Source organism: Xenia sp. Carnegie-2017, unplaced genomic scaffold, assembly GCF_021976095.1.
Source record: "Xenia sp. Carnegie-2017 unplaced genomic scaffold, XeniaSp_v1 HiC_scaffold_14, whole genome shotgun sequence".
Lineage (NCBI taxonomy): Eukaryota > Metazoa > Cnidaria > Anthozoa > Malacalcyonacea > Xeniidae > Xenia > Xenia sp. Carnegie-2017.
The window spans coordinates 6,237,229-6,251,926 of record NW_025813447.1 but is presented as its reverse complement, the minus strand read 5'-3'; the positions used below and the strand labels follow the sequence as shown (position 1 = coordinate 6,251,926).

Here is a 14,698-nt window from a genome sequence, read left to right as displayed (position 1 = left end):
GAAAAACTCACTCGTGCATGCTTTTCCCAAATTGCACTCGAAACCATGCTATTACCTACACTAATTAAACACATGTAAAAATTTCTAAATTCTGATTGGCTTAGAGCAGTTAAATTTTTAGTAAATACTAATGCAAATTGCTTTTTTCATTTGAAGTATTGAAAATAACGAAGTAAATAGCCAAGAATTGCGAAGTATGTTCTGGAAGTCAAAATTACTTAATATCTTAAATTGAAAATTTTTATAGAAGAGAGTGGTTACGATTCATCGACTTCTGGGTTTTTGACTGAGCAGACGTGTGGATTGTCAGGCGAAATGCCAGCGTATGAGTATGGAATGAATATAGTTAAGAGACAAGTTCTGTCGAGATCAATCAGGATGAGTGCAGCATATGCATGGAACAAAAGCTATATTCATTCAAAGACCTTCCGCTCATCTCCTTCAATTCACTTTTTACGTGATGTGGAAGAGCACAACACGAAATTATTCAAGTTACGACTGATTTAAATCATCGAGGGCGCTCTAATTAATTCCCTGAACTACATAAGATTTCATACAATGGATGTCAGACACAAGAAAAAATTTTTTGCACGTAGTTTTGACTTATAAAGGGATCTGAAATGCTTACGCAAATCAACCTTTGAACCTTCATGTCATCACATTCACAAAATGAAAACGCATTCAACAATCTAGAACAACACATTCAATTATAATTCAATCACAGTATTTATAACACGAATGGAATGTTACAAACACACAACGTCGGTAGTTACGATTCCACTTTCCATATCCTTTTCCTTACAAGCCAACCCTGACAGGTGGCGATACCAAGATCACACCATCACCTCGCACAAACAACATTGGGATGTTTCTCTTTGATGTCTAGAAAATACAATCTCAAAATAGTTATGGACATTTAACCAACTATGAACAGCAAACTACAAAAGACAATTGAGGTTTAGCAAGAATACGAGTACAACCACTAGTGTAATGCACGTCATTTTTGCGCGAAAACATTGCTGTGACAACAAAAACTTGTGACCGTCATCAGAAAGGCAAAGAAAAGTTTTTCACTTTTCAAAGCTTTTCTACAAATTTTTTGCTTCTTATTTCTTATCATGAGATTGATGATATAGAGGTAATATAATCCAATAACTTTCTAATTTCTAAAAAGCTTTTAAGCTTCTAGCATAAAAGTACACTATAGGAATGTAATTCATTTGGTTTTATTGCCTTGCTATGACATATCTACTTGCACTTCATCATTCTTGTATGAACAAAACACCAGATGTGGATACTCAGAGAACAAAATGCACTACCAACTGCTTATGAAATTTATTATTGAGGTGAAGACTGTGTTAATCATTCAAATTATAGTGCACTTATATTGCAAATATAGGAAAAACAAAACAAAGTGAAAAGAAAGGTAGAAGTATTAAAACTACAAATGAATTATAAACACCATTGGAAGCATAAGTGTTTTGATGATTATTTGCATTTTGCCCAATTCATATATCAATACAACAAAATCAAAATGTGCTACAACTTCACAAGTATTTGATGCAGTTGCACTTCAGAACATCACAAAAAGGTTACTTAAAGTAATTTCTACACAATATTGTTTGTTTTTATTTACTAAACCTATGCAGACTTGAGTCTTTTTGAAATTTCATATGAAACTCAATTACAGAAAATCCGTAAATATCCAGAGATATAATATGTACTTTTTTAAAGAAACAAGTAAAAATCCTACAATTGTGGCGAAAAAAGCCATTGCCCATTGCATGAAAAGAAGCAAAATAGCAATGATAACAAATAAGCTGACTTCTCTCTCGTGAACCGTGGAGATGAACTATGATATACTTTTTTGTATAGACTAAAGAGTTTAATCGATCAAACAAATTTGACGCTGGTAAGAAAACGACGCACATCTGCATTCATACATGTGTAGCCGACATATAGGTCTTTCGTCGATAGTTATAAATGCATCCTCGTAGGAGCAGATAACTGACAACCACAGTTGACTCGCTGTTATGAATTTAAGGTTTTTACCTTGATTTTCATCAAAAATTGCTTGCCAAATCCCAAATACACACATACATTTTCCTCACTCTTTCCTCAGGAGGAGTGGGAAATTGTGAAATTTTCGGAAAAGCGGTCAATTTCGGTAAATCTCAGCGGCAACGGACGAAATCCGCCATGTTTTTTACAACATGCGATATCTAAGGCCGCGCTTGAGATAGCCGCTCCAGTTATTATAGAACTCAATGGTTAAGCTACTTTGAAATTCATTGTTCTCAACAGATTATACCATGCAATTATGAATATGAGCTTTTGAGCGCAGATGTACATTTAAAACGAAAAAACTCCCTATAACACCTTTCACATATTTCGTGTACGCAAAGTGAAGTGGAAACAAACTGCAAAATACTAAAAATACATCATACAGTCGTGTAGCTCGTTTTGTTGTTTACAACTAAACCAACATTTTGACAAACCGATAACGATGAAAAACTTCCTCGTGCCATCCCTTACACAGTCAAACGTCGTTTTGGTGCAAAAACTTTGTTTCAACAACAAAAACTTGTAACCATCATCAATCTGAGTACAATATTTCGTTATTTGTTGTGTGCAAAACTTGTAGTCGCGACTAGGAAGTCATGAAAGGCAAAGAAAGTCGGTATTTTTTTCATTTTTCAACTTAACTGTTTGAAATTTAATTTTAGGCCGTCCAAGATTAACTTCAATACATGCTTTGAGCCAGATGAACATTCAAAAGGAAAATATGACCTGCTTAACTTTCATGTATACATGCAACACTAAACAACGTGAAAACAAACTGTAAACAACTACAAACATTTTTTCATTTATAAAATGTAAAAAAATCAGAATATCCTTCTGTAAAGAGTTGGAACCGATTTATCGACATTATTATTAACAGACTACGTAGAGCCGTAACTGCATGAAAAAGTCGCTTGCAGTTGTCTACAGCTAAAGCAAAATTTACGCCGAGCAATACGATTGTACGGCCGAAATTCGTACTTGTAGTGTTACTCATTTTCCTTGCTAAAGCTCTCCAATTGTATTCAACATCAACCAAAATTAAAATGCGCAGAGCAATCAGGTAATTGAAACATTGCTGTGCAATAGTTATGAGTTTGCCATATGGACTAAGAAATGGCACTGAACGCATCATTTGCTAGATGAAAGTCTATTTTCAAGTGCAAATTGGTAAATGTCTACTAGCAGCATAAACCGTCGGTTGGAAAAAAGTTTGAAAAAAATGAAAGACTGAGCGGACAAAATGTGTTTGTCGAATGGAATTTCGAGCTTTTGCATAAATAATAACCATGCCAGGGATAGTTTACTTGCAAAATTTAAGAGCAACAACCATTTCATTTTGATAACTGTCAACTGGGGATGCAACAGCGCGTTTTTACAATCGAATATGATCTCTCCACCACATCCTCGTCCATCACTCACTTGAAGTCATCCCTCACCACATTCCTGATCCATCAAACCTGTTACATTGCCTAAATTTTTCTCTGCCCAGTAACTGAAAACTACAACATTTGGTTCCCAAGTTAATGCTCTTCTCTTCTCATTACATGTGCATGTGACACTTTTAATTCTTCTCAAATCCTCGTGATTTTTGCAGTACTTTGAATCTACTCATTACTGATTCTGTCTCTACTAGACACTCGTGACAGAACCCACCTTAACATTCTCAACTCTACTACTTCTAGCCTTTCCACTTGTATGTATAGCTGTCACTGCACAATGTTGGTACAGTTTTCATACCACAAATCTTGCTAATCTAACACTACTCTTATAAAGTTCGTTTCTTGTTGATCACGCAGCACCTCAGTTAGTTTCTTGACCTGCTTGTAAGCATCTCAGTGTTCACTTCAACATCAATATCTCCATCATCTCTTATCATCGAAGGGGCTGAACACGGTTATTTTAAAACAGTGACATTTCAAAATCGTATTCCAGCTTTATTGACTGATCTTCTTTATTTCCATTATAATATCAACAATAGTACCATATGCTCTGTCTTATTGCGACTCACCTAAAGGCCCTTCCTTTCGAATAAGTCTACTCATTTCACCAGGCTTCCAGACAGCTGAGTTCAACTCATCTATACTATCTCCAAACAAAACATTATCATCAGCAAACAATGTGCACCAAGGCGCTTCTGATTTTTTAACTTCTGTCAAAATGTAGTCTTACTCTTCCCTCAATTCCTCAAACATCATGGGTGCACATCAGACAGTTTTTTTTCACTTTCCTACATGTCTCGCACTAGTCTCAGTCAAGTAACTTTTACACATTATAGTCATATATAAACATTGTGATACCGGTATCTCTTTTTGTGGTACTACTCTGTGATACGATTTTTTGTGAAAACAATAAACCAAATCAACTAATGAACTCAAATTCTTGCATGGACACAATCTCTTGGACATTAAACATATCAAGCCTAAGACAGCCTAGACCAGTCTCGCTCTCAGAAAATCAATGTTACACAAATATTAGTGGACGAGCTAAGTTCAGCAACAAGAAAACCCCAGATATACTAATAGATTATGGGCAAGCTGTGTGCAAGTTCTGAAATGGCTTAAGTATGTTTTGGATATAGGTAAAAATACACCTAAAAAACATTAGGAACAGTTGCAGGAGAGGGTTTGTGGCACTAAGGGGAAAGAGCAATTCTGGCACCCATCAGCACTCCCCTTCCTCACCTATGTATTTGTATGTGATGCATTAAAATGTCTGCCTTTTAAAAATTTTCTGTTGCATTATAATTAAAGAACAATTTAATAGACATGGAATCTAAAATTCACGCTAAATAAATTGATTTAGAAATATATGACTTAACTTTTTTGTACTTTTTTTGGAAAAATGGTCAATGACTTCATTAAAATTGATGGAATCAAATATTATCATGCACGAATGGAGTCTTTGCATAAACCTAGTGTGGTGACAAAAATTCTTTCGTTTGCCTGACTGCACCCCCATTTCTTTTGATGCCTGAAGGCAATTGCCCTACTTGTTCTTCCCATCATACCATCACTGGTTTAATAGCAATTATGTACAAATTAATACAATGAAGCTACCTTTTGCATGAAACAAATGCTGATGCTGTGCAAATGTATTGTGAAAAGTATATCTTCGTTGAGCAGTGGACATGCTTTCTTGTAGTTATGACAGACTGAACAATGGAGTTATTGAATTTTCGCTCATTTCATCATCAACAAACCTTAAACAGCTCTTCATAAGTTTCTTCATCGATCTCCACAGATGTCACGGTCTCCTCGACTTCACCGAGAATCATGTTTAGATGTTGATCGTATGCCTAAATTAAGCAAAATTTTGTAACAAAAGCAAGGCTGCAAGTGGAATTGCAAACAAAAACGTGATTTTCCCTAACCCCAAACGTCATGCTCTAAAACTTACATGAAGTCTTCCCCTTAGTTCCCTGTCATTTCTTAATTTCACATAAATTCGTTCATCAATGCTAAGTCGGACGAGATCTAAGGGTTCTTCCACGTTTTGCTGTGGTTCCTTTTCGTCAGCCATGTCGGAACTAAGTAACTGTACACGGGTATGCTGCGCACGCGCTCGCCACATTCGCGATATGGGTAATCCCCTCCTGGAAAATAAACGTTGTCACACTTTCGAAAACACATCACCAGTACGGCTAGCGGAATCGTGGCCGCATCTCGCTTTCATTTTAGCCCTGTTTTCCTAAAAAATACATCATCCACATCTATGGAGAGTGGATTTTATCGTATCGAGACAAATAAAGCCACTTGGGAGCTGCCTGATCGCTACCAAGAGCTACAATCTATTGGCTCAGGAGCATACGGATTAGTGTGGTAAAAACGCATGTTTTTGAACAAAGCCGTCGATGATAATCACATTTCTTGCGGGCTTCTTTTTATTTATTAGCGTATTCTTTTTTGAAGTGTGATAATTTCGTTTAATCAGTGCAAATTCGTTCGGACACTCGAATGTCACAATTATGTTTATGATTATTTTGTTATTACGAATGACGCATTAAGTTTGTTTGGAACAATCTATAATTTGATACACACCTTTGTAATTGCTTGGATTTGATGGCTATAAATACATTAATCAAAATTTGTAGATTATTTATGACTCTATAAACATCTGCATCCTGGGTAACGACGGTAACGTCTGCATCCTGGGTATCCTTGGGTCTTGAGCAGCATCGCCCGTCCTTACTCCAGTTATCATTTGTATGAAATAACGGGCACAGAAGTAGCTTTGAAAGCATTCAATGTATATTTAAGAAAGTTAAGGAACCAATTGGTCATGGATTCTCCATTCATCAAGTATGCTGAAGAAATTAGGGGCTTTCTGTCAGTACAGTTCAATTGATCTCCTCTTCCACAGACACCCCTCCACCCCCCAACTTTGGTTGAGTTTTGATGGGCTTGTCTTTTGTATGTTAAGGGCAGAAACCTTAGCGTGAGCCTTTTTTTCTATTAAGTAATCATGTTTCACTTTGACATAGTTCAGCCTTGGATACACGACACGGTCAAAAGGTTGCTATTAAGAAGTTTTCACGACCATTTCAATCGCTGATGCATTCTAAGAGAACATTCAGAGAAATAAAGCTCTTGCGGCATATGAATCACGAGAACGTATGTGCTTTTGATTTTTGCTAAATTAATTGCTCTATGAATAAATGCATTGCTCTAACAAGTACAATTTATTTGTCAAGCATTTTTCTTTGGCCTTATATAATTTCAGATTATTGCAATTTTGGATATTTTTACACCACAGCAAAATTTCGAGGATTTTCAAGATGTGTAAGTAAAGCATGAATCATGTAACACTTACTTTAATTAAAAGTCTAAAAGAATGATCAGAGGCTCACCTTCAATTTAGACACCATCAGACTAAATACAAAGATATTTTATTGTGAGACCACCACTAATGAAGTTATTAGGGCAATAGACTGCAGTGTTCCTAGGAAGTGGCATAGTCCCTCCAATAATTCCCATGCTATGGTCTTTATACATATAAATAAATAATGTTAATTATATTAAACAATGTATTTGAAAATTGGTAACCCAGGCATAATATGATAATATAAAGGACTACTACTAACCAGCCAACTACTAACCAACTAACCAACCAATCAGACGCTCCAAATGCCTACAAAATCTTTGTAAATAATATATTCTTACATTCTGACAAAGGCTCGAAGCACCGAGTTGAAAGCTTAATAAAAATTTCAAAATAAAAATCCAGAGAATCCTTTATATTATCATTAAACAATGTATATAATCATGGAAGCTATATTTTTATGTGCATGTTCTACTTTATTGTTCCTATTGAAGTCAATTTTTATTGCACTATAACATATGAGTGTATGAATAACAGCCCCCCCCCCCTTATTGATCTTCTGTGGTCCTTGATAATATTTAAGTGACATTTTGGGGATGGTTTGTTCCTACACCAAAAAAATTCTTCTGAATGGCATATATACACTGCAAACAGTTTACAAAGAATACCGATCCATTTGCAATCTATCCCCAAATTCATTTCTTTTTTTTATTTCCCTACTTTCACTAGATACATGGTGACACAGTTAATGGGTGCAGATCTCAACAGCATTTTGAAATCTCAACAGCTTTCTGATGATCATGTGAAATTTTTAATTTATCAAATTTTGAGAGGCTTAAAAGTATGTCAATTTTTACGAGTTTCCAGCTTTACAAGTCGCCCATTTCAATTGCTTTGTTTTGCATATGTTTTTAGTATATCCATTCGGCAGGCGTCATTCACAGGGTAAGCATGGGATCTTGCAAGTAAAAGCTATCAATGTACATCACTTACTTTATCGAGTTGATTTTTTTTCTTTATTATTCATTATCATTGTTATATACAATTTCACGAAATGCAATGTAATATGATTTTGAATCAGTTTTCGAATGATATCTGTAAAGCTTACGTAGATGATAAATCTCTTATCATCATTGGCAATGGCACTGACAGGGTGGGGATTCTCCCCACGTCATTAATATTTTGAAGACTACCATAAAGCCTCGGTCACACTGCACCCGATAACGATCCGATAACAATGCAAAAAAAATCGCTCGTTATTCAAACTCTTGTGTGCGGTCACATTGCAGCGATAACGATTTATCATTAGTATGTGACCATTGAATATTGTTATAGTTTATCGTTATCGTTTATCGTTATCGTGATCGTCGAACAGTGTGACCGAGGCTTAAACCTTTGCCTATAAGCCTAAGGCATGTCACCTAAAGTAGGGCTTGAGCCCCCACACTTTTTCCCCAAGATAAAGTTTTTGCTAACATTTACATATATTTTAGCCAAACTTAAGGCAGAGTAACACTCAGTAAATTTAATAAATATAAGTCGTAGCATTCCCAGGTTCAATTTAGAGACGCCATGTTTATATGTTGGAGCACGTATTTACGAAGAGGCTAATTAATGGACGATATTATACTGCCCTGATCTGTGAATGTGACACTTTTAATAATATTTGGCGCTAATGCGGGTGAGATAAGTTGTGTGGTGGTGGGCTTATTCACGGTCAGTAGAGCTTATGCGTCAAGTAGCTTATAGGCGGAAGTTTATATAGTATTTACTTGGTGCAACACTGATTATCATACATTCTCAACATCATGCACCAATTGCATCCAAGTTTTACCATCCAACTATCTAAATGATAGGGCTTATTTCTTGTATTAGCTTTAACTTGTATCATGGGAAACATTTGCGTTACAGTGCAACTTCTTAGTAGAGGGCTGAAACTAAAACGTTAAGTGGGGGGTGAATATTCAGCTCTGCCCTGCTGATTCTTTTGAAATTATAATCGCTCAAAATTTAAATCAGTGAAGCTAAGCTGAATTTATGAATATTCACCACCCCTACGTAACATTCTAGTTTCGCCCCTGTTCCAACCCTCGTTGAAAAAGTTGATTTGCCCGCTTCAAATATTACAGGACTTGAAACCAAGCAACATTGCAGTAAACGAAGATTGTGAATTAAGGGTTAGTTCTCCTTTTTTGCTTTTCTTGTTTGTTTTTTTCGTGTAAAAATGAGTTAAATGCCAGTAATTCTTAGAGAACTGTGTGTTTTACCGCATGATGTATCATATATTAGCTGCCTGTAAAATTCTCTGTTTGATAAATTTTTTGAGCCGCGACCAATACAAACGATTAAAGCTGGCCGAATTTTCTCTGTGAGTAATGCAATGTACATTTTTTGATTGAGCTTGGTAAACGAACTAACTGTGTATTTTGTGTTTGTGATTAGTTAATATACACTTAATACCGGAACGTGTGCTCCGAGGGAAATAGTGAGTTTTTTTTCAACGAGTTTCATGTAACATAATATGAAGAAAATAATCATGGAAGAAAATAAAACTCGTTATTTCCCGAGGGAGCATACATTAAGTGTTTTGCTATATAGAAACAGATAATAGATTTTTATAGCTTTTCAATAAAATTAACGTCCTTCGGGAGAGATTCGTCCGGCGAAATTTCGTTGCAAAATGCTACAATGGTGATAAGTGATCACAGCATTTTTTGTGGATGCCTTTTTGTTGCTGCAGACTGAGCTTCCGTAGTAAAGACTGAGGAAGCGAGGTTCATATAGCGTTTATTAATTGTTATAGGCATTATTTGATCTAAAACGAAACTTTCTTAGCTCTTTCTGACTGTTTTTGCAAGAGTTGGCTTGTACTTCTCAAGTAAATTTAATTTTCCGAGTGTTTTTCTTCCGATTCACATTCGTAAATGTGTTTTTTTTTTGTTTCGCTTTTTCCTTTTTACAAAACTTGCTTTAGGAAATTTGTTTGTATGTAAAATCATGCAATACCCGGGCCATCAAATATGTTGCTTAGGCAATTGAACTGCGCAATTTTACCGGATGCTTAACTACCATGTTATAAAAGACTTAAATGGTTTTGCAATTTCATCGCAGATATTGGATTTTGGTCTTGCGCGCATGGCAGACAACGAAATGACGGGATACGTTGCTACAAGATGGTACAGGGCACCTGAGATCATGTTAAATTGGATGCATTACAACCAAACAGGTATCTAACTGTGTCGTTTCTGCTATACCAGGTTGTGGTTATTGGAAACTATAACCGCGAATAAAACTACAGAATGTTGCTATTTTACTATATAATTTCAATTGACATATTTATTTTAGTGGATATTTGGTCTGTGGGCTGTATAATGGCTGAATTACTCACATCAAAGACTCTTTTTCCTGGCTCCGATCGTATACTTTCACGTTATTTATTAAACCTGTTAAAGTGCAGCTAGCTGCGAAACTTTTAACATATTAGCGTTAAACTGGGTGCAATTTCAAGTATGATAAAAGTGTTCAATGTCGGCCAACTCGTCCTCTTGTTATGACCGTTTAAATGTGTCTTCTGGGTTTGCAAATTCTGGGTTTAGCAAAATTCTCACGTCGTCCGTGGCAGCTGGTATATACGTTTTTAAAATTAAAACAATAAAACGCGTGCGGTGATTGGTCTAGAGCCGTGTTGCATTAGCCTGTGCAAAACCCATGTCAGCTCAACCAATCTAATCAATCAAAACAATCAACCAGTCAAAGAGAATTTGCAAATCGATCAGGAATACGTTTTAGATGAAAAATTAAAATGCTTGTGTTTTTCGCATTATTGTGAGAACTCTCGAGCATGTGCAACCCCCAACCTTCGGTCTCAGGCTTGCACTGATCTGCTCTCGAGTTCTCCCAAAGGTCTCCTCGGTTTGCATAATCCCGTGCAAAGACAGTAAACATTTTTATTTCTTAAATAATTTGAATTGACTTACTTTGCATGACTTCACAAAGTAAGTTGTTCAGGACTTTTCTTACGGCGGACAAAGTTCATCAAAAAGGACGTTTTTGCCAACTTGCACGCACACATACACATTTTCTGAAGTTTTTCCCTAACTCCAGTTTGAAGATATTGATCAGCTTACAAAAATTTTGCAGTTAGTTGGAAAACCGGACATTGCCTTCCTCCAAAAAATAACCAGTGAAACTGTGAGTGGTTTGATTTTATACATGTTATCTGTATTTAGTATATGTAAAGCATATATTTACTCTTTTCATGCTTTCGTTCATATATGTTTGTGTAAAATTTGGGAATATTTGCTTCTTCTGTGTAGGCACGAAACTACGTCTCCCAAATGCCCAACTTCAGGAAGAAATCTTTCAGAGACGTATTTGTTGGTGCCAGTGAGCATGGTTTGTTTGTGATTTGTATGTACATTAATCTCGAATCCACTTTATCGGTCTGGAAAAACACATATGCCATATGCATCTATGATCATAGCTACGTCGTCTGTTAATGGTTTGCCCGATACTATTCAAAATAGGCCATTTTAGCTACTGTTAATTCAAACATTTCACTTTAATTCCCGTGAATAGAAAAGGGCAGTAGTTTCGCGCATTTGAAGCGCAAAGTGTTTTTTTTGTAGCCATCGATTTACTAGAACAAATGCTACGACTAGACGCAGACACGCGAATTACGGCCGTGGACGCTTTGGATCATCCATATTTGGCAATATACGCTGACCACGAGGATGAGGTATTCAGATGTATGAAGATCTTGAACGGGACGTTGTCGACATTGGTCATCAAAGAGAAACAGCTACATTTTCAAAAAGATATTACAATAGGGGCTGTTCATTTTCATCTATTCGTTTGACTGAAGATGTTTGAAACACTAAACCGTTTTTCCTTTTCAGCCTGTGTGTGAAACGAAATTTATTGAACCTCAGTTTCCTGAACCTCAGTCGAATGACTTAAATTTTTGGCGAAGTGAGTTTTGATTACATCATATTAATTAATAAGACATGCATGCAAACTGGGTAAAATAATGTTTCAATTCATTCTTGGTGTCGCGGATCTTTTTGTTTGTCTTTGTCGTTTTGTAGGAGGAATGTAGAATTTTATTTTTTTCTATTGCCTCGGTATGTACGTAAAACTCTCGAGAAGCTATAATAAGTACCTCCCTGGTAGGAATGGTCTTTTTTTGACTGGCTGAATAAGACGATAGCAATCAGCACTGTATATTGCTTTTAATATTTGTCATTTCTTTTGCATTTAGTACTTTGAGCAAATCATAATCCCTCATCATATAGCTATAGGTAGATAAAGATAAGTGGTATCGAACGACGACTTTTCTTTTACAAATTGGCAGATAAAATGTTTACTGGCGCTATTTTATACGTTAATAAGATGTTCGAGACTAGTAAACCGAGTTTGAGTTTGGGGTCTTGTCTAGTCGGACAAATGCAGGCGAAGGAGTAGCATAAATTCAGTGTTATATAGATTAAAAATTTTCTAGGAAATTCTCTGGTGGAAAAGGTCTGGTTAAAAAAGACAGTAGAAGTGGCATGATTATTTTCCCGCTATTTTTGAACTAAATGAATGTATCTGCAGCAAGATTGCATTTACAAAACGTGATGCGTTCACTGCAAGTTTTAAATAATTTTCCTTGAACTGCCTATATTTACATTAAAAATGCGTGGCAAGAACGTAAAAAACGAGTGTACATTTCATGTCTGCAGCTTCAACAATGCTAGATCCTAGTCTTTTAGTAGTTTCGTAGTAAATGTTGTTTTTTGTTTCGCCTTTTCTTTTTACAAAACCTGCTTTTTGTAATTTTTTGTATGTAAAATTACGTTTTGATGTAATAGCCGTCGCGTCAAAAATGTTTCTGAGAAATTGCCATGTAACAAAATGGTTTGAAGGGTTTTATAATATTTTATATGCAAATGCGTGTTAACAACGTGAAAAATGAGTAGCCATCTCATGTCTCCAGCTTGAACGTTGCTAGATCCTAGCAATCAGTAATTTGATTCTCGTGGAAAATTCTAATCTCAAACATGACTCCTTCGAATTCTATAACTACGAGTGAGGCCAGCCGCCATCTTGAAAGTGTCAAAACTGATGATATTTGAGAGCAACATCTGCTTCTTCTGCATTGATATGTACACTTGCAGAGTTTATAGTCTGGGGTTTGTTTTTAAAGTGTTAGATATGATTGGCTTGGTTTTATAAACTTTCAAGGCTACCTTTCCCGATGGCGTTTTTGCCTTCTCTTGACACGGTAGTTACATATATAGGGGATCGGGGCCATGGGCGTCAGTCCTGCGATAATTGGGGGAGACCATATTCATATGTTCAGTTTCTTTTTTCTTTTGAAAATGAAATTGTTTTGAAAAGAAATTAGCTAGGCATAGCAGAATATATGAATATGGTCCCCCCAATTAAGACAGGATTGACGCCAATGATCGGGGCGCTATGTTATTGGTCCAACACTTTTGGTTCGATCAGCCGATATGTTAACTTTAGTTGAGAGAAAGGCACTTGTCGGCGAAGATTCGAACAATTAAACCTCATCTAAAGTATCATGATCACATAAATCTTTCTTTTTACGAATGTCGTATTTGAAGAACAAGTCAAATCTCACCAATTGCTTTGTTGCATTTTATAGAATTGACTTTTGAAGAAATTTTGGACTACCGTAATTCAGGCAAAGGAGGCCCTGAAGCTATGGAAACGTGATCTTGCGCGAGTTTTAATCAATTGGAATTTATTAAAACCACTTTTAAAATTAATTAATTTGTAAAACACTTTGCCTTACGTATCAGACACTCTTTCATTTTGCAATATTTAGTCTGACATCCTTAATTTACTACACGAAAAGGTTCGATGAAGAGCTTCGACCTTTATATACAAAATGCAAAAGTATGCTGCCCAAACATGGATGCATTAAATATAACTGAAATGGTCTGCATTATGGAATATAGTATCTATTTAGTAAATCATGTTTAAACGACAGCGAATGTTAATTCAACGAAGCAACATTTTTCAATATTTTGGTTCTTTTTTATTGGAAAATTGACTAGAGCAAAATGCTGTGACGACAAGAATATGCATGTGAAATTTGTCAATTGGAAAAAGTCGAGGGCTATAGGAAAATGTCGGCATTGATGGTATAAAAACCATGACCAGCCGACAATTTAAAGAAGTATAATATGAAACAAATTCCGAAGAAACAAGACATCTTGAGATTTGCAAATATGAATCAAAACAAGACGAGAAATAAACTGTAAGTTTTCGACTATATTTCAAAGTCATCCTCAGACTTCTCGTCTTGTTTTGATTCATATTTTGCAATCTCAAGATGTCTTGCTTCTTCGGAATTTCTTTTATATTATAATTGATGGTATAATTTCGAGGGGAGTGAGTTGAACGTCGAGAGTGGAGGGGAGTGTCAAACCTCGTGAGTGAAGGTAAAAAGCCGAACTGTGAGTGCAAATTTGAGAGGGAGGGTCAAAATTCGTGAACGAAAGCAAAATGCTTAGTAGGGACGTCGAGCGAGAAAGTAAAATGTCAAGGGGAGGATAAAGCGTCGAGAGGTAAGGAAAAATTTCGTGGACGAGAATTAAATTTCGTGAGTGAAGAAAAAAAGTAAAGGAGGAAAGTAAAATGTTCAGGGGGGGAGTAAACTGTCTATTGTGTAGGTAAAAAGTCGAATAGGACGACGAAGAGTAAAGGATGATGATAAAACGTTTCAGTGGGGGTAAAAAATCAAGAGTAAACCTGCTCATTTTAGCGAGTTCTTCGCGAGATAAATTTGTTCTCACAAAAAGCA

General features: G+C 35.9%; 2 protein-coding genes across 2 annotated transcripts; one reads left to right on the top strand and one right to left on the bottom strand.

Annotated features, from left to right (window-relative positions):
* Positions 1–690: 690 nt before the first annotated feature.
* Positions 691–5,612, bottom strand: LOC124435047 (U6 snRNA-associated Sm-like protein LSm3). Its single transcript, XM_046984997.1, has 3 exons — positions 5,461–5,612; positions 5,264–5,359; positions 691–882 (listed from the first exon to the last, which is right to left on the bottom strand). The coding sequence occupies exons 1-3, from the start codon at positions 5,581–5,583 to the stop codon at positions 799–801; spliced, it is 303 nt and encodes a 100-aa protein (XP_046840953.1). The 5' UTR covers positions 5,584–5,612; the 3' UTR covers positions 691–798.
* A 44-nt stretch (positions 5,613–5,656) lies between these two features.
* LOC124434533 (mitogen-activated protein kinase 14-like) lies at positions 5,657–13,915 on the top strand. Its single transcript, XM_046984424.1, has 13 exons — positions 5,657–5,882; positions 6,545–6,674; positions 6,784–6,842; positions 7,612–7,723; positions 7,798–7,827; positions 9,012–9,059; positions 9,994–10,108; positions 10,228–10,299; positions 10,994–11,073; positions 11,199–11,277; positions 11,511–11,620; positions 11,781–11,853; positions 13,535–13,915. The coding sequence occupies exons 1-13, from the start codon at positions 5,776–5,778 to the stop codon at positions 13,603–13,605; spliced, it is 1,086 nt and encodes a 361-aa protein (XP_046840380.1). The 5' UTR covers positions 5,657–5,775; the 3' UTR covers positions 13,606–13,915.
* Positions 13,916–14,698: the final 783 nt, after the last annotated feature.

Coding starts and splice junctions, on each gene's coding strand:
- LOC124435047 (XM_046984997.1), bottom strand. CDS start 5,583: ATGGCTGACGAAAAGGAACCACAGCAAAACGTGGAAGAACCCTTAGAT. Junction 5,360..5,460: donor AACTAAGGGGAAGACTTCAT/GTAAGTTTTAGA, acceptor TGCTTAATTTAG/GCATACGATCAACATCTAAA. Junction 883..5,263: donor CTTATGAAGAGCTGTTTAAG/GTTTGTTGATGA, acceptor TGTATTTTCTAG/ACATCAAAGAGAAACATCCC.
- LOC124434533 (XM_046984424.1), top strand. CDS start 5,776: ATGGAGAGTGGATTTTATCGTATCGAGACAAATAAAGCCACTTGGGAG. Junction 6,843..7,611: donor TTCGAGGATTTTCAAGATGT/GTAAGTAAAGCA, acceptor TACTTTCACTAG/ATACATGGTGACACAGTTAA. Junction 7,724..7,797: donor AAATTTTGAGAGGCTTAAAA/GTATGTCAATTT, acceptor ATATGTTTTTAG/TATATCCATTCGGCAGGCGT.